This window comes from Periophthalmus magnuspinnatus, chromosome 10 (assembly GCF_009829125.3).
Source record: "Periophthalmus magnuspinnatus isolate fPerMag1 chromosome 10, fPerMag1.2.pri, whole genome shotgun sequence".
NCBI classification, from domain to species: Eukaryota; Metazoa; Chordata; class Actinopteri; order Gobiiformes; family Gobiidae; genus Periophthalmus; species Periophthalmus magnuspinnatus.
In genome coordinates, this window is record NC_047135.1 from 6,559,271 (window position 1) to 6,583,120 (window position 23,850).

The 23,850-nt window shown below is 37.4% G+C and overlaps 1 protein-coding gene across 1 annotated transcript in view; it reads left to right on the top strand.

Moving 5' to 3' along the window:
• pdgfrb (platelet-derived growth factor receptor, beta polypeptide) overlaps positions 1-23,193 on the top strand; it is a 31,136-nt gene extending 7,943 nt beyond the window's left edge. Inside the window, exons 2-23 of the mRNA XM_033973605.2 lie at positions 3,425-3,500; positions 4,730-5,047; positions 5,407-5,664; positions 6,062-6,192; positions 6,871-7,036; positions 8,150-8,330; positions 8,666-8,781; positions 8,862-8,985; positions 9,961-10,172; positions 11,664-11,758; positions 11,833-11,965; positions 12,327-12,431; positions 12,713-12,823; positions 13,908-14,064; positions 14,740-14,906; positions 15,680-15,792; positions 15,879-16,001; positions 16,605-16,716; positions 17,779-17,878; positions 18,715-18,820; positions 20,001-20,299; positions 21,621-23,193. Of these exons, the coding sequence (XP_033829496.1) occupies positions 3,452-3,500; positions 4,730-5,047; positions 5,407-5,664; positions 6,062-6,192; positions 6,871-7,036; positions 8,150-8,330; positions 8,666-8,781; positions 8,862-8,985; positions 9,961-10,172; positions 11,664-11,758; positions 11,833-11,965; positions 12,327-12,431; positions 12,713-12,823; positions 13,908-14,064; positions 14,740-14,906; positions 15,680-15,792; positions 15,879-16,001; positions 16,605-16,716; positions 17,779-17,878; positions 18,715-18,820; positions 20,001-20,299; positions 21,621-21,765 (3,321 nt within the window). The 5' untranslated portion in view covers positions 3,425-3,451 and the 3' untranslated portion in view covers positions 21,766-23,193. The remainder of the gene's footprint in view (positions 1-3,424; positions 3,501-4,729; positions 5,048-5,406; positions 5,665-6,061; positions 6,193-6,870; positions 7,037-8,149; positions 8,331-8,665; positions 8,782-8,861; positions 8,986-9,960; positions 10,173-11,663; positions 11,759-11,832; positions 11,966-12,326; positions 12,432-12,712; positions 12,824-13,907; positions 14,065-14,739; positions 14,907-15,679; positions 15,793-15,878; positions 16,002-16,604; positions 16,717-17,778; positions 17,879-18,714; positions 18,821-20,000; positions 20,300-21,620) is intronic.
• Positions 23,194-23,850: the final 657 nt, after the last annotated feature.

Here is a 23,850-nt window from a genome sequence, read left to right on the forward strand (position 1 = left end):
CGAAGGGTCAATCAGTCGCCCGATTCCCAGCCTCTGTGGGAAAACTTGCAGCGGGATAGCAGCTTATGGTAATTACTGTGCCATCACTTCCACAAACAAACCTCAGGCTCTGATCTTAACAGTCAGCATTTGGATCTTGATGAAAACAAAATAAAATATTTTAGGCTAACATAGTGTTGCATCAAAACTAGTATTGATACTGAAAACAGGCACATACAATCCTGACCTTTCCTGAATAGATTTAAAGTAGTCTTATCTGTTTCATCTGTAGTATAAAACCTATAAACTGTATATATAAATGAAGACAGCTACCCGCTAGCCATTGACTCTGGCTCCAGTTTACTTTCTTTTTAAAAAACGCTGTTGTCAGCTTGTCATCTTTGTCTTAAAATGTTCATATTAACCAGCTCTACGCAATTCTGGTATTTTATTTTGCTATTGTGTCTGTTAATCAAGATATGAACATGCGGAAAATCATTGAACATTGATAAAAGACAAAGCAGGTGCCTTCTTTCCCCACAGTCACTCCGGCTAGCTTTAGCAACACTGTCAATTGTAAACCTGTTGCTGAACGCCTGTCCCCTGCTAAACCAGCGGTACAGGTGGAAAGGGGCGTTACCTTCAACAGCCTCACTCCAGATTGGCACTTTGGTTGCTATGATACTCGCAGTCGGAATTCCAAGCGATGTCACACTCACTTAGTCCACTTCTTTATACAGTCTATGAAAAGATCATGATAATGTCTGTTGTATAAGACTACATGATAATATTAAATAAACAATTATTTTATGTTGATAGTTACATTGTACTGTCTAAATAGTATTTTAATCATCATTGTCAAACATCAATCATTAAATTTGGTCAAAATCTAAATCTATTAATAATGACTGTTGTAACTATCACTATTCTAACAATGCCTTTAGACCTATGACAAATGGCTTATGGTTTCCAGGAAATCTGGCAGAATCTGCCTATATGAGTCAATGACCCTTTTAGGCGCTGAAGTGTTGCAAGTAAATGGGATTTTCCATCATTTGATCACTTTATAGCCTCTTCTGTTTATACATTCTTGGTGCTAGATTTCCACAATGTTATTCATTACTTAGTTACATTTATGAGTATATTAATCAAAATTATCAAAAATGTACTTCTCCAAGTAGTTTTCACCATACTTTGACTCCTACTTGAGTAATATATTTTACAGTGTAATAGTACTTACAAGTAACTGTATTACTAGCGTAAAAGTGATGGATAGTCATACCACTCTGAGTAAGTCTTTTAGTGACAAAAGCTTTATGTTGATGATATTAAACGATTGAAACATTTGTGTTTCTTGTAGTGGTCCCTCAGATTTACCACTTTGTACTGAAGTAACAATACTCTTTTTTGACTAAAATGTTTGGCTACTTTGCCAGCCTGTGTCCATGTTGCAGTGGTCAAATATTCTTATAAGTATTCATCTATGTTGTGTACATGACAACATATTATATTTGTCAGTTCATCACAATAAGGTGAGTCAGTTCTTGTAAGTGACACATGTCGCTGGCGCCAGTGCCTGCGGCTGCTGCCCCTCACTCCTCTGACCCTCATAAGTGCTGATGTACGTCTTCCTATCTCGGCCTGTCCCGTGTTGTTGTCCCTGGGTCCATGGGGACAAAGTGACCCCCCCGCTCCCGCCATCATCACATGTACGTCCCAAGTGTATTGACCGTCCTGGGAAAGTTTGAGCGCAACACTGTGGGAATGTGAACTGTACACATCAGAGTAGTTGGAAAAAAGGACAAATGCGCTGTGTGTTTGAATTTGGTGTTAGAGATGTCTAATGCATGTTTTATTTCCTGTCCTGTAGCGTAAATGTATTTTAGTGTAAAACAGATATTTCTCACCCTCTATGTTTTCTGCTGTCACTCTACTTTTCATTCCTTCTCATTGATGCATGTTATTAGAAACAGAAGGTGGGGGTGGAAACATGTTTTGGGAGAAACTCGAGAATTCATTTTGGGAACGGAAGTGCTGAAGGCAGTTAATATAGAGGGACAACTTAACTCTGTATCTGGTTTGGTTTACCTCCTCGCTTCAGTCTTAACCAATTAGATGAGTGGTGGAAAAACAAGACGAATAGATTTTTCTAGGCCAAATGAAACATGTGAGTGAATGACAAAACTCTTGGCACTGGGAGATTGATTTTCAAAAGCTCACATTTTGAGCCTAAATTACATAATACGGAAACTTAGTTCAAAGTCTTAAAATAGAGCATATAAATTTGGTTCTCATTATCATATAAACTTTAGGGGGTACCATTCTCAAGATACATTTGGACACTTTCCACTGACTCCTCCTCAATTTCCTCCTCCACCCTCGCTCTTCCCAAGACCAACTCTTCCGCCCCCCTCTTTTCCCTCTTTCTCCCTCTCTCCCCCTCTCTCCCCCCTGTCTCTTTCTCCCACCCTGAAATAGGCCTGTGATCCATCCCTAACTGTTTCCAGACATCTGGGTGCTGCAGGCCCTCACCCCCGTCCCAAACATAACAACTCCCCTCTTCCCTTCGTTTGCTGTTGCATTACTCTGTGCTAACATTGGTTAAATTTGGATGGCCATTAGAGTAGTCACCTTTGACCACTGAGTTTTAAGGAGCTCTGGCGTTGGCATACAATATGATATTTTTAGTGTTACCAAAACTCTCAGTGTTAACAGTTAATGCGCCCAATTTCACTTGCATTTCCCCAAAAGTGATTTTACTGGAAAAAAAGGCTTGGATGTGTCATTGTTGCCAGTAAGCATGCAGGACAGTGATCAGTTGAGTGGACAGAGCTGGAGGAGCCAAAAGAAAGAGGCACAGACAGTGTTGCTCTGTGTGAGTGCAGCGAGGCATCAAATACTTCTAATATGGGTTTATGTAAATTCACAGCTTTATTTTCTTGTTTATCTCTAATGACAATGCAAAGAATTTACAATGTGGAAATAAAAATACATAAATAAATAAAATAATTTAAAAAAATAAAATAAATTAATACAGGGTAGTTACTGAAATACACTGCCTTTTTCCCATAGAGTATTTACAACAGTTTTATATGTGGGCAGTGATCTTTATAGATAGAGACGAGCCAACGAATGAATGTGTTGTCCAAGTGCTTGTAGTTGTATTTATTTCACCTCTGATTAAAAGCAGATTGTGCCATACTGTTTATTTTCTTTACTTTTACTTCATCTTTGGATCTAGATGACAGGGGGGGATCCATTATGATGTAACACTGTCATTCTTGTAAAAAATGTCACCACAGGAAAACCATGAAAGTTGATGTTTTCCAATGTGGTTTTTCTACAGAAAATGCCAATAAATTGAAACTGAAAATGTTGGTAAATTATTGTGAACACAAAATATGCAATCATTATAAATATATACACTTTTAAAAATGTTTTTCAGAACAAAAGTGCCTTGGAGACATCCATCATGAGGAGTGTGACAGTGTCCACTCTACATGTTGCAGCCATTGTTCTCGGTAAGAAGTGCAATGATAAGATAAACCACATTTGTAACACTCAGGATTTACTAATCATTATAAGTGCTACAACATACACAGAAGAAACCAAGCATCTTGGATTCAGTAAATGATGTACAAGAACATTATTGTTTGTGGAGATTAAACTGATTTACAAAATCACATCAAATTGAAAAATTTTTTTCACGTTTATCATGCTATATGAGTTACAAATGGCATGTGGTTTGGAATGGTGGAAAGTAATGAAGTAACAGTAGTAAAGTATTGTGCATAACTAGGCATTTTAGGTATCCGTACTTTACTTAAGTACATTTTAAGTGGATACTTTTTTACTTTTACTCCATTACATTTGAGGGAAGGTATCTGTACTCTGCTCCAATTTTGAACTAGACAAAAAAAGTAAAGTTTTTTTTTTTAAAATTATTATTATTTTATTATTTTAGTTTGAGACCTACTGAAAAGGCTGAGGGTTTTTTTTTTTTATCAACTTCATAAATTGAGCAAACTAAAATAAAACCAGCTAGAAAAAAAGCCTATAAATTAAGTTGTGTCTGTTGAACAAAATTCAGCACAAATCTTTATCAAAATCACTACAATACTTTTACTTTTTATTCTTTAAGCACAGTTTAAACAGGTACTTCAATACTTTTACTTAAGTGTTTTTTTTTTCAAGTGATACTTTTTCTTGAGTATTTTTTTTGCTCCGGTATCTTACTTTTACTTACAAAATTGAGTGCTTCTTCCACCACTGCTAGTTTGCAATCAGTCATTCATCTAATACTTCATGTGTGTATGGATTCTATTAGTTTACAATATCAAACTTATGAGTTGTTTTTTTATTTTTTTTATTAAACTTTAATTATTGTTTTAAACTCCAATGTGGCACTTACTCTTATCATACTTTATAAACTGGCTACTCGTTTTTACCCGTCACTCATGCAATCCTTCATGCATGTTGTTCACTATAGAGTGTTACCAGCACATTGAGCTAGTTATCTTTGGAGATAGCCAATGCTTTGAAGTGCGAGGCAGTAGGAGTCTGTCTGCCCTTTGTATCATTTCTAATACATCTGTCACTGCCACTGCACCATTACTGCTCCAAACAGCTCATATCCTTCATCGTTTGTGCCTCTACTGAATCTGGTCTGTCTTGTTGACTTAACCTTTGACCATCCCTGGTGCCTCTGTGGTCTTAAATTTGACCCCCTTTTTTGTTTTGTAAACCACAGCTTTTCTATATCTCTGTCCCGGCCTGCCCTGCCTTGAGATCACCCCGGCGGGCACAGAGTTCACCCTGGATCCTGGTTCCTCTCTCACCCTGACGTGTTCGGGATCAACGGAGACGGCCTGGGAGTTTAAGAGAGATGACGTTCCTTATTTTCAAGTGGATCAAGTGCAACATGGCAAAAGGAGCTTCCAGATTGTCCAAAATACTGACATGACCAGTGTGATGACCCTGTTTGATGTGAGCTGGAAGCACAGTGGGGTCTACCTTTGTATGGATCGAAAGACGGGAAAAAGCCAAGAAGTTATTGTATTTGTCCCAGGTAGAGTAAATTGAAAATAGTTGTATTTTTAACAGTAGCGAAAAATGCATGTCCAGATAGGTTATAACAGGCGCTGAAGTTCCTATTGAAACACTCATTGAATAAAGACAAGAACAAACTTTGTGGAAAAAAACTTATCTTGACATAATTACATTACAGCAGTTAAAGCACATATTTAAAAAAAAGCTTTCAAAGTGAGTAGAGACCTACATCAGGTAATAGCAGTCAGTTACAAACAAGTATTGCCATGGAGTGAAAGGTGTATAATGCAGTGTTTTTTTTAAGTGTACTAAAGTATTGCAATGCATTGTAATATAGTAAATAGTGTTGTCATCTTGTACTTATTTACATTTTTTAAGACCCAAACGTGTGGTTCATTGAGACCTCCCATGGTATGGTGACAAAGACCAGTGAGGAGACCACCATCCCCTGCCTCGTGACCAACCCAAATATCACTGTGTCCCTGTTTGAGAAGGACACGGATGTTCCCGTGAAGGGGGTATATGATCCAAGCGAGGGGTACAGGGGGCTGGTGGAGGACCGGACGTACGTGTGCCGTGGAGAGCTGAACGGAGAGGTGAAGGAGTCCCAGGCCTTCTATGTCTTCAGTATAGTGGGTGAGTGCTGGGGTCAAGGGATTGATACATAAGGAGTGTAATAAACAAACAATTATGAATGTCTACAATTAAGAGGCTAACAGTCAAAGCAAAAATATTTTTTTCTAAGTCTGAACACTAACTTCTTTTTTGTAAAGTTTAATGAGTTTGGTGGTTGCCCATATCATATATATATTTCCTCCCACTTTACTTACAAGATGTCCCCAAGCAACTATTATTAAAACATTTTCTGTAATTAATTTACACAAAATGTAGTAAGTTGCAGTCTTTAGCAAGATTTTTACTTAAAATTATTTTATTATGAAGACACAAGCCAAGTCTGCTTTTGCCTGTGAACTCAGTTCAGGTGTATTACAAAAGTATTTATCTTAAATTTTCTTCACTCTCCTCCTCATAGTCCCAGAGGCCATCGATGCCTACATCAATGCCTCCAAAACTGTGCTGAAGCAGGGCGAGCCGCTCACGGTGAACTGCACGGTGCATGGTGTGGAGCTGGTGTACTTTTCCTGGGATATTCCCAACAGAGAGGTGAGTGGGAGCACAGAACAAGAGCTTTTGTTACGCTTCCCTTCAGGATCACTCTGGGGCTTCACGGCCGAACCCAAATCACATCAAGATGTAGAGACACACCTTAAATTTGATCTGCTCAGTGAAAGGGATGTGTAATGTGGGCTGTAATAAAACTAAACTTCACATTTACAATGCCTTTGATCAATGTTATTAAGTCGCTTTGTGTAACTGTAGGCATAAAACATGGTGACACACTGAGACACTGTTGTAACACTTGTTTTGGTGTTTCTTACATGAAGTTAAGAAGTCATGGTTGTAAGAAGAATCACCAGGAGAGGGACAGCTGTTTTTATATCACTGTGTGGGCCTCATCACCCCAATATACTTCTGCCCCTAGTTCTGGTCAAGTATCCTTAAATAGCTTTTCAAATAACTTAAATAACTTCAAAAACACATACTACAGCTTACAATAGTTTAAAAAAAGCAAAATATTACTTAACGAAAACATCATTACTTAAGTTTCCATAACAATAACCCTTTATAAAGTGTACTATAACACTACTGCAGTTAACATACATATGTGTCTAAATATTAAGGAAACATGACTTACATGGATTCTCGTTTTTGCCCCTGAAAGATCAGCATATTCAGAGGGATGGATCATTGTGATGTGTGATACATTTATGTATTTTCCAGCTGACTGAGGTGGGGCACCAGACCGAAGTGCTGTCCTCCATGATCATGCGCTCTTGCCTCATCTTCCCCCAAGTGTCTGTCATCCACAGCGGAAACTACCGGTGTCACGTCCACGAAGGGGTGCAGGATCAGACCGCCTCTGCAAGCATCAACATCACCGTCCTGGGTTAGACGCACACCAACCATAACAAACACATCCCAGATAGATTATTATTTTGTTACTCTGGCAGAGAAAGGCTCTGCGTTATACAAACCAATGTTCGAGAGGTGATTTTTGAAAGGAAATTAAATCTACAACTGTTTATTTCTGTTCAAAGCATGGCATACACTTTTGACACTGCACTGATCCTTAATATTACAGTACAATGCAGAGATTTATTTTGGTTTATTATATAGGCACTCAAAGAAAACATACATGCGATGGTATGACTTTGGCCACTGTATCCAGCAGTCAGGTACCCCTAGAGAAGGTCTTATACAGTCTATGCTCTGTATTTAGGAGCTACTGGTTACTCTATCTGCAGTGAGCTGTGTTATGTTTACAAAAGCCTTAAATATCTCTGCTCCCATGCCCTGTACAGACACGGACAGTTTAGTGAGTTTTACTGGAGCTTAGTGGAAAATCTAGATAATGTCTGTGCCCAGATGTTGAACTGCGGAAATAGTAGGTGGCGTATGAGGAGTGACCCTGTTGTTTGGTATAAAACCTCTAACCCATTCACAAGAAATACTAGTTTTAATTGAGATTCCAAATATCCATTTCTTTCAAAACCCAGGTTTAACAAAAATAACACAATAGAATTGATGTTAAAGTGCCAAGAGTGAAAAATAGTTAAAGGTGCACTATTAAACCTTTCTTGTGGGGAGTCCTCAACGTTTTCGTCTCTATAGAGATTTTATTGCTTTGGCTGAAATGTTTCACAGTTTGGCATTATACTTGTCTATCCTGCATTTATTCAATTATATGTGTTTTTATTGTTAAAAAAAATACTCTGTAAAACATGTGTTCTTATGTGTTCTTACTGAGAGTGGGAGTGCATTTCCACAGATCTGGCCTGTGAATTGACTTAATGGTGTCACTTGCACGTTGACATGGAGATAGAGAAGTTTACTGCCATACTGTGGAACATTCTAGGCAAAGCAACATCACCCAAATAGAGACTAGACAGAGGACACTTCAACAACAGACAGCAACAGTGTTTTGTAATAGTTAATATTTGCGTAAATCAATGCAATTTTGAACAGTGCATTTAACCACATAATCAAATGCCTTCCCCAGATCATGGCTTTGTGAATGTGAGACCTGCTCAACAGCTAAACATTTCTGCAAAGTTACAAGAAAATGTGGAGCTCCGAGTCGAGATCGAGGCCTATCCTGCTCCTCAGGTTCACTGGAGGAAAGGCGGCTCAGCGATAAGAGGAGACAAAACCATCATCACCCGACAAGAGCAGGAGATCAGGTGGAGATTTCAAACAGACTGATAAGATCTACACATCACAGCATATTCAATATAAGAAAAACTGTGTTAAAGTGATAGGCCCGGAGGTGTCGGAGTTTGTCAGTCATCACCCGAAAATGCCTATTTAAGCAGAAACACTATCCTCTCCAGAGATCAGTACTCTTTCAGCACTTCAAAGCCAGACCAATGTCAAAATGTTTATGAAGACAAAGAAAATACTTGTTATAGCTTTAGTTTCTAAGGCTCATTGTATTGCTTTCATAACATAAATATGAATACTCCAAATATTCCAAACACCTGAACTACCAATGTAATGTATGTATATATTTTCTTAGATATGTTAGTATTCTCACCCTGGTCAGAGTGCGGACGGAGCAGAAAGGCCTCTACACTGCTCTGGTTACTAATGGAGACGACACTAAGGAAATAACTTTTGACTTGGAGGTGCAAGGTGGGCTTAAAAAAAAATCCCACAATTTGTTCTTATTTTTTACCTTTTATTCCCTGAATGTTTTGATTGTTTGTGTGTAGTTCCCGCTCAGATTAAAGACCTCAGTGATCACCCGCTCCCTGGGAAAAGGCACATGGTGACTTGTTTGGCTGAGGGTGTCCCAACTCCATTCATCCAGTGGTACAGCTGCGACAGTATGCTCAAGTTAGTAATATTCACTATATGCACACCAGGGGGCGCTCTAAACACGTTTGTTATGAACAGTTGTTTTGTTGCGACAAATGCACAGAAAGAGAAGTATATCGTAAGAAAGATGTTGAGTTGCCAAAAGGAAGGTGAAGAGAAACACTCAGAGATGGAGGAATTGTTGCTTTGCAAAAAGAGGATGAAGAGGAAGTCTGAGGCCTGCATAGAAAAACTGGATTGACGTAATTAGAAGAAGCTGTAAATAATGTCTAAAATAGAAACAAAAAATATAGCCAGTTTGTTTTGTTTAAAAGGAAAAAAAAAAAAAAAAGTATTTATAACCGTAACATGTCACAAATGTAAATTGTAATCTATAGTAAACAGAATATAAAAATAGACTGTGCATATACCCAGTGGTAGAAGAAGTACTTTTTTTTTTTTTTAACTTAAGTAAAAGTAAAAAAATCTACTTAAGTAAAAGTATTAAAGTGCATGTTTAAAAATGTACTTAAAGTAAAGACTATTTCGTGCATATTTTGAGGTCTTATAAGGCTTCTAATGTGGTGATTTTGATAAAGATTTGTGCTGAATTTTGTTCAGTAGAAACAATTGAGTCAGATGTTTTTTTTTAAGCTGTTTTAAGCAAACTATGAACCTGTTAAAAATAAACCCCCAGCCTTTTCAGCAGGTCTAAGACAATAATAAAAGAAAAACACTTTTACTTTTCAGTCCTGTTCAAATATGTAGTGGAGTAGAAAATACCGATACCTTCTTACCGTAAAAAATATCTGTACCTAAGTACAGATATCTAAAATTTAGGTATCTGTACTCAGGTAGATTTACTACTTTTACTTTGTTACATTCCACCACTGCATATTGGCAGCAAAGTTGCATGTATAAATTGCAGGTTCTATTGCACATATATATATACACATAGTTTTTTTTGCTTCATATGCATTCGCTCCTTTTGTAATTACACTGATGATATCACAGGTGCAGTAATCAGACAGCAGTTTGGCGTCCACTGTTCCCAGAGCCGGAGGTGCTGAGCATCCAGACCAACACGAGTTACAGCGAGGCCCGAAAAATTAACCAGGTTTGGAGTCAGGTGACCTTCCACAAACCGCAGCATGTGACGGTGCGCTGCGAGACCACCAACCAAGCCGGATGCACTGATAAGAGAGACGTCAAACTAGTGTCCAGCAGTGAGTAAAGGATGCCTGCTTAATTAGCTAGTAAAACACAAGTTCAAAATGATATCACCTACTTTTAAACATTTGAACAGTTGGATTTTCAAAAATTATTGCAAAACGCTATTTGACTTATCTTGTCTCATTCCAAATGCATATCTTCTGTTGCTACCATTTTCTGTGTATGTTTGTTTTTATATATCTAGAAAACAGGGAGTACTTTGTTGAAATTGGAAAATTTGTCTCAGATAAAATGTCCCTGACCTGTGGGGTGCCACAGGGGTCAATCCTGGGACTCCTGTTGTTTAGTCTCTATACACTGCCGTTAGGCCTGTTAATACGCAGCAATAATGTGCCCTACCACAATTATACAGATGACACCCAGATCTATGTCTCATTGGCAGCAGGTGAATATGGACCAGTGGATTCACTCTGCCACTGCATCCAACAGATCAGTGTGTGGATGCAAAACAACTTTCTCCAGCTAAACTCAGACAAGACTGAAGTTATAGTCTTTGGCCCACAGAAACATAGAGAAAGTGTCAGCAGTCACCTCCAGTTTCTCTCTAAAACCTTGAAATCAGGCTAGAAATCTAGGGGTAATAATGGACTCAGACTTGAACTTTAACAGCCACATCAAATCAATAACATCTGCAGTTTTTTACCATCTCAAAAACATTCCAAAAATCAAATATATGCTGTCAAAACCAGACTTATAGAGACTTATCCATGCATTTGTCTCCAGTAGGTTAGGCTACTGTAACGGCCTGCTCACTGGCCTCTCCAAACGAGCCTTAAGACAGCTGTAGAACATCCAGAACGCTGCTGCTCAGGTCCTGACTAGAACCAGGAAGTATGAGCACATAAATCCTGTGCTCAGGTCTCTGGCTTCTGTGGCTCAGAGAATAGACTTGCAGCTCTGCTTGTGTACATGTCTCTCCATGGCCTAGCACTAAAGTACATCTCTGACATGTTAGTGCCATATGAACCATCTCACACTCTGACAACTTCAGGGACCTCAGGGACTCTGCCCAGAGTCAGGACTAAAAATGGGGAATCAGCGTTTCAGTTTTCTGCAGCTAAAACCTGAAACAGTCTTCCTGAAGATGTGAGACAGGCCTCTACTTTGACCATTTTTAAATCCAGGCTCAAAACAGTTCTGTTTATCTGTGCATATGAATGAAAGATTTTTATTCTGCACTTTTATCCTTTAATTTTAATATGTTAATGTTAATATTATGATGCTTTTTTGTGATCATTTATGTTTTGATTTGTTGTATTGTGATTTTAATGCCTTTCTTATTCTTTGAATTACCTTGTGTGTGAATTGTGCTAAACAAATAAACTTTGGAATTCCTGAACAACACACGTTCAGAATATCATATATCATTTTCTATTTTTATCACCACTTTTTTGTACAATTCATGCCTGAAAATGCAAATTTCTATGCTTTTATAGCATGGTAAACTTCTCCTCACCTTAACCCTGTTTCTGATTGTATTTCAGCTTTGTTCTCCCAGGTGGCAGTGTTGGCTGCAGTTTTAGCACTAGTGGTCATCATTATCATGTCCTTCATTATTCTCATTGCTGTGTGGAGGAAGGTAAGACTAGATACATTTTTATTATTTAACGTACATTTTTGCACAATATAAAAACTCAGTTTTTTTGTCTCCAGAAACCACGCTATGAAATCAGATGGAAGGTGATAGAGTCTGTAAGTCAGGACGGTCATGAGTACATCTATGTAGACCCCATTCATTTGCCCTATGACCTGATTTGGGAAATGCCCCGGGATCACCTGGTTCTGGGTGAGTCTTTTCTCCGGTGATAAACATTTATTTGAAATTTCTGTAAATATAAAAATAATCTGACTTTTAACTGTCCTGAAGAAAAAAAACAAAAAAAAACAACAAAAAACGGATTGATGAAAAACAGGAAAAACAAAAGCTTTTTAAATTTTTTTTTTAGTAGTAGTTCTGTCCAAGTACATAACATTGGACTTAACAATAGGTTATATCGCCATCCATTTTATTAGTTATTATGTCCCTATTTATGATTATAAACATGTGTAGCCTGAATTTCATTGCACATAACATTTTAAATTGCAGTTCTTCAGCCTGTGTGGTTCATTCATATCTTTACACAATGATCTCTGGTTGGTTTTCACAGGTCGTACACTCGGATCTGGAGCCTTTGGCAGGGTGGTCGAAGCAACTGCGTATGGTCTCACACATTCCCAGTCCAGCACAAAAGTGGCAGTCAAAATGCTGAAATGTAAGACAAAACAAATGATTTAATGTGTTAATTGTTCATATTGTATTAACTCCAGAAGCCCTTTGAAAAGCCTTTAAACTAGTTTGACACCTTTGCTATATTCCTGTGTGGAGATGAATATTTCACCAGCGTCACTGTGAAGGCCTAATCAAGCTGAGTTTTAGTTTTTCTGCCAGACTGCGCTCAGCTCTGTGCCAGGGGGGCTTTGAGCCATTTGGCATGGGCACGCTACAAGTCCTGTCCTGGATGTGAATTGGTCTCACGGCTCTTTGTTTGTGCAGCTACAGCGCGGAGGTCCGAAACACAGGCACTGATGTCCGAACTAAAGATCATGAGCCATCTGGGACCACACCTCAACATAGTGAACCTGCTCGGAGCCTGCACAAAGCATGGTCAGCCTCAACATCAGTTTAATAATTATTCAACTTTAACATAAGGTTGTTTATAATAGGGCTGCCACAATTAATCTGTTTTTAAATTATTATTGTCTGGACTACAGACTCCTAAAGACCTTTTATAAGACAAAGTGGCATTATGAAATCAAAATGTCAAAAAAAAACAACTTTGATTAATACACAAACTAATAGTACACAGGCACCAACTTTTGTGCTGTAGATTGTTTCAACAGAGACATTTAAGTTGAGTTTTGTAAAAATGTCATATGGGACAAATTGGGCATGTCATTTTTGAAAGCCTATTGGGTCTAAAAATACAGAATATTTCATTAGTCACATTAAACAGTCTGTGATATAAATCATTTTATTCTCTAACAAATGAATTATTATTTTCTATATAAGGGAAAGTATACCAACAACCATTTATCAGATTTGGTACAGAACAACTCAGAATGTACATATTTAATGTGATTGTATTTATCTCAGCAGTAGTAATGTCTGCCAGTAAAAGCCTAAACAAAAGCATTGCATAAACAAGACGTACATTTTAATTGTTCCTAGATGTCTTGCAAGCTTTCAAATGTATTGCAATTTTAATAATTTTACTCACTGCCTGGCTGTTGAGGCTGGGCTATTAATTGAAATGGAATTGCGATTCATTCATTTCTAATCATCAATGATATGCTTGGGTCTCTTTAGTTGAGACGTCTGCAGCCAATTCTCTGTCACTGAAAAGCATGTGGGTTGGAGCAGAATTAAGACTAGAGGAAGACATTTGTAATTTATTTGTAATTTTTTGTGTTGACTGACTGATGATGAATGATTGAAATCTGCATTGTTTATGTTCAGGAAATTAATAATAAAAGCCCTTTAAATAAATATGTGATTATTAATATGAAGGGAAAATATTGCATGGTTAGTGTTGTGTCATATTGTCCAGCCCGACTAGCTGTAATCGCAAATTATTGTAGCTGCATAGTAATGATCATTGTCTAGGTGCTAATGCAGTTTTATGAAATGCTATTCCACTATTCCATAAATGCTATTCAAGTTTTGTAAATTGTATTTTTCAACATTTCAGGCCCTCTGTATTTGGTGACTGAATACTGTCGCTATGGAGACCTGGTGGACTACATGCACAGGAACAAACATACCTTCCTACAATACTATGCTGAGAAAAACCAGGACAGTGACTCATTCATCTCCAGAGGAAGCACCCCCATGAGCCAGCGTAAAGGGTATGTATTATCATGTATTTTGTGTGATAACAGGGTTTTGTCATTTTCAACAGTTTGCCTCAGATGTGTTTTGGACAGTGGTGGAAGAAGTACTCTGTTTTGTTGCTTAAGTAAAAGTATAGATATGGATGCAAAATATACTCAAGTAAAAGTAAAAGTATCACATCAAAAAATCTACTTAAGTAAAAGTAAAAGCACCTGTGTAAAAATGTACTTAAAGTACAAAAGGTAAAACTATTTTGTGCAGATTTTGAGGTTTTTGAAATTGAAATTTTGTTCAATCAATAGTTTTTTTGTTTGTTTGTCACGTTTGTTTTCAACGTGTTAAAAATAAACCCTGAGCTTTTTTAGCATGTCTCAAACAGTAATGAAAAATACTTTTTAGTCAAAATGTAGTGGAGTAGAAAATACAGATACCTGCTCTCAAATCTAGGGAAGTTAAAGTAAAAAGTATCCACTTAAAAGTCTACTTAAATAAAGCACAAATACATTCAATTTATACTTAAGTACAGTGCTTTTACTTCATTATGTTCCATTGCTGGTTTTGTATGATAAAAGAGGTTTTGTCATTTTCAACAGGCCACCTCAGATGTGTTTCCTCTTTATAATTTGTATGCATCTGTGAGAAATCTGTATGTAGGTCATTGCATTTCACACTTTATTTATGTCCCTCAGCTATGTGTCTTTCGGAAGTGAGAGCGATGGGGGATATATGGACATGACCAAAGACGAGCTGTCCATGTATGTCCCGATGCATGAGCAGAGTGATACCATTAAATACGCAGACATCCAACCTTCTCCATACGAGGCCACATATCAACAGGACATCTACCAAGAGCAAGGTGGGACACAGCACTCAATCAGTGTATTGTGGAAATATAAAGACTCTACAAAGCTAGAAGATATGTGACAAAACTAATTTACAAACAGGATGCACATGGATGCTTGGAAAATGGCCACATTTTTATATAGCGTTTTTCCACCTTCAACACATTCAAAGTGCTTTACATTAAAGGAATCTCTCACCCATTCACACACATATTCATACACCAGTACACACAGACAGTGGTACACTGGTTTAAGTGTCTTGCCGAAGGACACAATGACAGCATTGCACTTCCAACCTGTGGAGAGCTGGAATTGAACCACCAACCTACGGATCATTAGACAAACTCTCTATTAACTGACCTACAGTCCTTAAAAATATATGTTATAGGTGTACAGTCAGTCAGTCTTGAGTCAGTGAAAATGCTCTTTATTTGATCCACAGAAGGCAGAACTCTTTCTACTTTATAGTAGATACATTTATTTAAGTGTGGCAATGTATGCAATGTCCCATCAGTCCATTTATTAGACATACAGACACTGAACATATGATCATTACCAAAGAATGCTGGGAAATTTACAAAGATGCTTATTTATTTGTTAAGTATTTAAAGTTTATAATCAATTTGCACAGTTTGTTCAAAGGCATAAGAGGATGTGCATACTGGGCTCAGATGGATGTTGTTTTAGCATAATCACAGGACAGGGAGTTCAGTTTTTCCAGTAGTACACAATGGCCTAATTCTTACTTTAAAATACTTACCTTCTTCTGTCTTGTGATTGTTTTTAGGTGGCGGCAGATTGGACTTGGTCATCAGTGACTCTCCTGCTCTCACCTACAATGACCTACTGGGATTTAGCTTCCAAGTGGCGAAGGGCATGGAGTTCCTCGCATCCAAAAATGTACAAAACATTTTAAACCTCACAATCATAACTTAGTAATTTGTGTATTTATTAGATGTTTTGATTTTCTGTTTATGCCACTGCAGTGTGTCCACCGTGATCTTGCTGCTAGAAACGTGTTAATCTGCGAAGGCAAACTGGTGAAGATTTGTGACTTTGGTCTTGCCAGGGACATTATGCATGACTCCAACTACATTTCCAAAGGCAGTGTAAGTGGTGCTGCTCTTTACTGCACTAATATGCTGTAGAAATTATCAATAAAAGTTCTTCTTAGTGCTTAAGACGAGACGCTACTGGCACTCTTACTACAAACATTTTTATTTTTTGGTCAGTCAAGTTTTCATGGTGAAACAAAAACATTGTCAAGCCTTTTTTCATAGCTTTAAGTTTTATTATATCTTCAAAGGCCATTTTCACAGGCACATAAAGATCACCCCTTAAAGTAGCTAGTACTGTCCAGTCTTGTACATAACAAGCTTTTGACAGATTGTATAGAAGATATGCGATTTGACATGTAATTCTAAACATGATTCATTTAAGTTTTATCTCCAAAAATGATATAAAAAAATACCCTCATTTTTTAAACGCATTTCTATTGCTATTTTTACATAAAACATGCCTTTTTATATGAAAGCACTACATGAAGAAACTTACACATACATTTTTCCTACATAAATTGACAGAAATTTAAAATGAATATCTCTAAATTTAAGATTGTTCCTATTAACTTGCATTGTCTCGCCTTAAAGTAGGCCCATGTTAATAATTCATCTTATCCACTTACACTGAACTTGTGTTTTGTTTCTATCCAGACCTTCCTGCCCCTGAAGTGGATGGCACCAGAGAGCATTTTCCATAATTTGTACACCACCTTAAGCGATGTGTGGTCATATGGCATCCTTCTATGGGAGATTTTCACTCTGGGTTAGTCATACTCTCATCACATATTGTTTTAAAGTACTTTTGTTATGCCCTTAACCCTATTGGTCTGATATATTGGGCTTCATAAGTATTGACTGCAACCTCTGGGATAATTTTATTATTGTAGTTTGAGGCTTAATTAAGTATGACAACCTCTCTGGTTTTGAGGTTGGTCCATTAATCTTAGGTTAATGGCTATTTAACTTTGGACTTAATAGGCTCAACCAATTTACCATATCCAGGATTAAACTCTGGATCAGGAAACTATACAGCATCTTGGCAAAAAAGTAAAAGTAATTAAAGCAATACTTTCTTGAGGCACATCACCTGCATGAATCTATAAAAATAAAAAATCCAAAACCATACAAACAAGCTGGAAGAGGCTCTCCTCCAGGCCAAATAAGAGTCAGGTTTGTGATGCAAGCCCACTCAGCATAAGTATACATGCTTTTCTACATTCTATTTTTTTTTTACCTGATTTTTTTTTTTTTTTTTTTTAACAAAAAAGTTACATGTTGAGGCTTTAACTATCATAAACAATTTAAGAACTGCTGAATGTCCAATTAAAGTGACTCTCATGCCCATAGGCTATGAAAAATGTTACTGTGTGCTGTCGTGTTTCCAGGCATGTTGAACAATGCAACATCTCTGGCCACTAAATGTTTAAAGTTGGACAATACATAACAGGAGCTTCTGAAAACTCATGAGGACACTGTCTCGTTAGGCACAGTCAAGCTTTTAAATCAGCATTTCCGTGGTGAGGGTATTGTGAGCCCTCTCTTTGTTTTTTAAACCCTCTTCCCACAATTTGTCAAACTACCATAAAACAAGGACAGCAGTTTAGTGCATTTGCAGTATCCCCTGAACAACCAAAAACAAACTCACAATCCTCCCTCTGTGCACACTACCAAAGCTCCTCTGTGCAGCTTGGTTTGGATCTCACATCACTAGACTTTTATATCATTTCTGTCCTCTATTTGAGTCAGAACAAACTGTTTATTTGTAGCGCCCAAGACAAATAAGATCTGTTTTCCTGTGCTAATAAATATGTGTCTTTTATTACAGGAGGAACACCATATCCAGACTTGCCCATGAATGAACTGTTCTATAATGCCCTAAAGAGGGGCTATAGGATGAACAAGCCAACACATGCATCAGATGAAGTGTAAGTGCTGTTGATATACATTGTTTAAAGGTGCACTATGTAACTTTAGTGGTAGAGGGTCTGACGCTTGTCTCCATGAGATGTTAATGTTTTGCCTAGAATGTTCCATACTATGACATTCATATCATACATCTCCATGGAGAGAAGGAGATGGTTTTACCAGATCAAGATACAGATCTGTGAAGAGGTGACCCTGCTCACATTAAGAATACATATTTTTTCAAGGTTCTTGTGCAATAAAAACACCTGCTTGTTGAATAAATCAAAGATCGATACATTTAATGCCATACTCTACCATTTCCAGGCACACATTCTCCATGGAGACAAAGAAAAATCTTATTTGGGATTTACAGTGGAGAGTTAAGGCTGTCTAGGTTAAAAGGCCCATATTACTCTATTTTCTGATCTACATTATAATGGTGTTTCCTCATCACAAAGATATATCTGGAGTTTTGTTTTGTTTCATTCATACATGTTTAACACACAAGAAACAGAAAACGCTTCACCACCTTGTGATGTCATGTGGTAATACAGGAAGTGCTCCATTGTGTGTTTACACTCCATACTCCTTACTCATTTCAGCCATGGAACTGACAATCTCTACTGAACTAAAAGACAGCTATTAATTTAAAAAATACCGCTACATGACATCACAAGGTGGAATAGACCATTCTGAGCTTTGGAGATGTAGACAGGCTAATAATAAAGGCTTACTCCAGTCAGTTTCGTGTAATATAGGCCCTTTAACAGCCAAAGAGGTATAATGCCTAAATGGTATATGCTGAAATATAATTAACATTTGACCCTTTAATTAATTTGTCACTGCTGTTTGGTAGATATGAGATCATGAAGAAGTGCTGGGATGAGAAGTACGAGAAGAGGCCAGAGTTCTCCAGTCTGGTCCACAGTGTCGGGAACATGCTTAGTGACAGCTACAAAAAGGTACTTTGCACCCATACATGTTCGTCTTACTTAATCTGCAACAAAATGCCACAGATTCCAAACTTTCAAATCTCATGTTGTTCTTCAGTAATTTCATTTCACTCATTACCACATTTACTCAAACATTCACACGCTTCCATACAAAAGTCTGCCTTTCTGCCCTCTAGTGGAGACCAGGATATTTACAATATATAGTTACTGTAACAAGTTGGGACTGATGAGAAGTAGCCCACTCACTGTATACAACATTACATTTGAGATAAGACGGCATTCACACGTGTCCTAGTTTTATCCTGGTTTAATTCTGTTCTAGACTTAATTTGATGCTGTTTATGTCCTGCGTTAGTCTTGCTCTGTGTTAAGTTACCAAAGCAACTGAAAAAAACAAACCAACTTTTCAAACATAGTGCCTACAATACTATACTAATAGCTAACTTGAACGCACAAAGAAGATGTAGACCACAAACAAGGTGGTGTCACTAATTGGTCAAATTAAACACTGAGTCCCTGGAGGAAAAAAGGGTCACATGACTTTTGGTTGACACAGGATCATTGAGAAAGAGTCACATTTATATAGCCAGTGAAGATTTAGTAACTAATAGTTTGTGTTCATGTGAGAGCTTAGTATTCTAAGAAGGCTATAGATGAAATGATGGGCTCACCAGAATTCTGTGGCGGATTTATGGTTAAAGTGTTAAAATGTAATATGGTTTATGGTTAATGTCGCTGTAATTGCTGGGTCCAACCACATGAAACAAACTGTTGCAAAGTTCAACTATGAAATTATTCATCCAGTATTGATCGTGTAAGATGATAGTTGTCAGCTGATTTTTAGGTTTTAAGACAGCACAAACAAAGATAAGGTTAAACATTTTATCCCCACTATTGGACTAAAACTGGCTATTGGTATTTTCTCATTTTATTTTATTATTTACATAAAAAACAGCAGGCTTTTAAATAGGGTTGTAGACTTTTTATAGGCACTGTATAAAGGTTGTTGATAAGGAGTCGAATTAGAGTTTAAGATCACATAATTGCTTAGCACTTAATCTCTATTTTAACATAATAAAAAAATGGCTTTTTAATAGGACTGTTAACTTTCATGACCACTTTATATAATTAATTTGTGCATAGGGTCGCTTATTATCTCTGACAAATTGAACTACTTCTCTGTGAACAGAAATACAACCAGGTGAACGATAACTTCGTGAAGAGTGAGCACCCTGCTGTGGTCCGGGCCAAACCCAGAGTATCCTCCCCGTTCCCCGCCTCTAGCCCTGTATTTGGGGTCCCATCACCTCTGGACCGCTCCTCTCCTCTGGGCCACCACCACCAACACAGCCAAGTCCCCAGAACCTACAGGCACCAACAGCCAGACATAGAGGACGCCCTGCCCTCGTACAACGATTACATCATCCCCATCCCGGATCCCAAACCCGATGAAGTCTTCACAGATGTCCCGTCAGACAGCCCTGGAAGGTATGCAGTCTCGTAAAACCAGACAGAACCAAAATAAGGCCAAATGTTGCGCTTGTAAAACAGATAACAGTTTATTTTGTTAAAGGGAACATATTATGGAAAATCAATTTTTAAAAGCTTTTAACCAACCACAGGGTATCATCATCATTATCTTGTCCAAAGTTGTATTTCCATAGATTTATATATGTCTGAATAATTCTGTATGTGCTGCACCTACCCCTATACCCCTGCCCTGTACTTAATTGCAGTGATTCAATCATTCAACATTTAGACTCCGGGTCATACATGTAGGATTCAAAAATATCACATTAGCAATAAAGATTAATAAAAAATCAGCTGCTTGCTACAGTGAAATGCCATAGGAACTATTAGTTCTGCAGTTTTGAACATGAAGTCAGTGGACCTGTTTGTATTATTAAGTTGTCTTAGAGCAATTTTGTCATAAACAATGTATAAAATAATGGTCTGTATGTGTTATACTTCCATACTAAGTACAAACCCGTTTGTGTAGCTGTTGGATTCACACAAAGGCATTAGTATTGGCAGTAGATTCTTATGTTGTCTGATTTTTCCTGTTGTGTCTGATTTTTCCTGTTGTGTCTGATTTTTCTTGTTGTGTCTGATTCTTCCTGTTGTTTTGTTTTTTGTGTCTTGGCGGCACGGTGACTGAGTGCCATCACTCATGTCTCACAGCAAGAAGGTTGGTTCGATCCCCGGGTCACCAGGCCTTTCTGTGTGGAGTTTTTCATGTTTCTCCCCGTGTCTGGATGGGTTTCCTCCGGGTACTCCGGTTTCCCCCATCAACCAAAACATGAACGCCCTTCGAGACAACTGTTGTTGTGATTTTGGGCGTTACAAAAATAAATGAATTGAATTGAATTGAATAGATGAATGTGTCTTGTTTAGTTAATGCTTTTGAAGTCTTTTATTTTTATTCTAAACATTTGAGACAAGGCTTTAAAATAACAGATGTTACAGATGGACAGATTTATTCCTCTCCGTAAGATCATAAAAGCAGGAGGCATTTGTGATTTATATTAAAATAATTGGTTCCATCAGTTGTGTATCAATTCAATATGCATGTGAGAAATACTGCTATTTTTTTTATTTTTTTTTTATTGGGATAAACAACAATTCAATGAGAGGATAAGAGAGGGTTAAGTGTTTTTAATTTGGGTTAGGGTTATGAGGGGAATTTTGTTAAAAAAGGGGAAGCTGGCGGGTCGTCTGTTCAAGTCTGGGACATTTATAAATATCTGTTCTGTTTTTAGTGTGACTCATGTAAGATGGAGTTTTAAAATTGTCTTTTGTTTTCCCTTAGCTCCATGGCTCTGGAGGAGGTGGAGACTGACTCGATGGACACAGCAGACACCCTCCCTGAAGAGGACAGACTAGAGGGCAGCAGCGAGCGGGATGCCTTATTGGGCCGCCCTGAGACGCCAGAGGTAGAAGACAGCTTCCTCTAGCCTACTGTGTGGGACAACCAACCAATTTGAGCCTTTTGAAAATCTTATAGAACAATGCTTTGAAACATGACTGAAGTAGAATGTAGCAGCTGAGAAATCATTGAATTTCCAGTAAGCACTCTTGGACTCTCCAGTTCTTATTTCACTTTTACTATGAAAATTACATGTGGTACTTTTCTAGGAACTGTTTCCACGATCTTTTGACAAAGATAAAAACAAGGATTTCTGAAGCTCATTATGTAAAATTTACTTTTAATGACACTAACTCACTCAAAGTTGCATTTCCAGACAAGGTTTCTCAGTTCTGCAGCGGACTCATTTCTGTTATGAAGCTGCTTTAAATCAGTATTGCTTAGGCTGACCAGACGTCCCTATTTACCCGGGACAGTCCCAGTTTTGAGTCCTATGTACCCTGTCCCAGCAGATTTCTCACAGTTTTATACAAGAAATGTTCCAGGTGTCTGATCTGATGCCCACCAGCAGTAAAGAGGGGAATAAACCGTGCTTGAAAATGATCAAAAAATGGCACAGACAGTCCAAGACAACTCAGATTATATACTGTCCCCAGTGATTCGAGAATGCACAATGTTACGCAATCTTTTCACAATTTTATTTATACCAACCATCCTAACTCGGGTCTGCCTCAGGTTTTAATTTTGAAAATTTGGTCACTCTAATATTGCAGTTTAGAACAAACATCACGCTAAGTCATGATCTATATATGTAGTAAATAACCCAAAAAAAGAATAATATCTTTCTTTAAGCATATTTTTTCTGAAGGGACCGTTGGAGATGTAGCATTTGTATTACACCTATTTTTGTATGCAATGTTTTATAATGCAACAGATGGACTGCACATGCACTGATATAAATTTAAACTTAGCTTTAGTTTTTAGTCAGTCATCCAGTCTATTTTAAAGCTATTTCTATCAAACACAATGTTTTTTCCCATTGATGTTGAATAACTCTGAAGTAGGATAGACTTTAAATTTTTTTATTTTTTTTTTTATATTTGCACTTTATTATGAAATATATAGAAACACATAGAGATTTCTACACAACTTATGCATTGCCAAGAACCTAGAACAGACTATTTTAAAGAATGAACTCCTGTTTTTGTGATGGTGGGTGCCTCAGGTGAACAGCATGTCACTGCCTTATGCCTTTGTATAAAATGAGTATGAACAGTGGATTTTATCTTGCAGCTAATGTTATTTGCCAACACGAGGGGCTATTGTTCACGTGTTTTGCCTTATGTGTATGTACATATGCTTCCATTTGAATTCACTCATTCGCTTGTTTTAATACTTTCTAAATAATGCACAGTCACTGTAAAACACGCTCTCGTACCAAAGCTCTTCCTAATGTTTACAAATGTATTTTTATATGTATCTGTAACAGTGACAATAAAGTATTATTGTCATCATTTACACTTTAGTTTTGGATCTTTTTTTATCTGATAGAGTTGAGAGAATAATTTCATTAAGACATTATGCAATAAAAAATGGAGTTTCCAGACTTTAACTAAAAATCTCACAGTTCAGGGTCAGGGATAAATTAGTGCCTTGAGACAAATGTAAATTCCCCCAAAAAATGAATGATAATTTGTTACTGTCTAGTCGTTGGGACTTTTTATTTTTTTGGGATAGTTAAAGAAAAAAAAATCCTCTATGCATAATTTACATAACAAATATTCAAACAGTTCATTTGCAGAAACATACATATCAGTTTTTGATGTGTAATTCTTCTGCATATATTATTAATAACAATAATTTGATTAAATTGCAAGCCTCTGACATTTCTTTTCAAAAGCCACTTCTCTGTTTTTGCAAATGAACTCTTACTTTGTTGAAAATGTTGCAAAACTAGACTTAATATTTCAAATGCAACTATGGTAATCCTTGCTTGTACTGTTAGCACTTGTGTCTTGCTCCAAACCAGCTTGTGTCCGGCATTGACTGAAGTGATTGGTCCCGGGGGGAGTCGTGCTCCTCTGTGACAAATTGACACCAGCTCATTAATTTCTTGAGCATGATGTGACGACCCGCCTCCTCACACTCCACCCTCCACTTGCAGCTTGTTGCT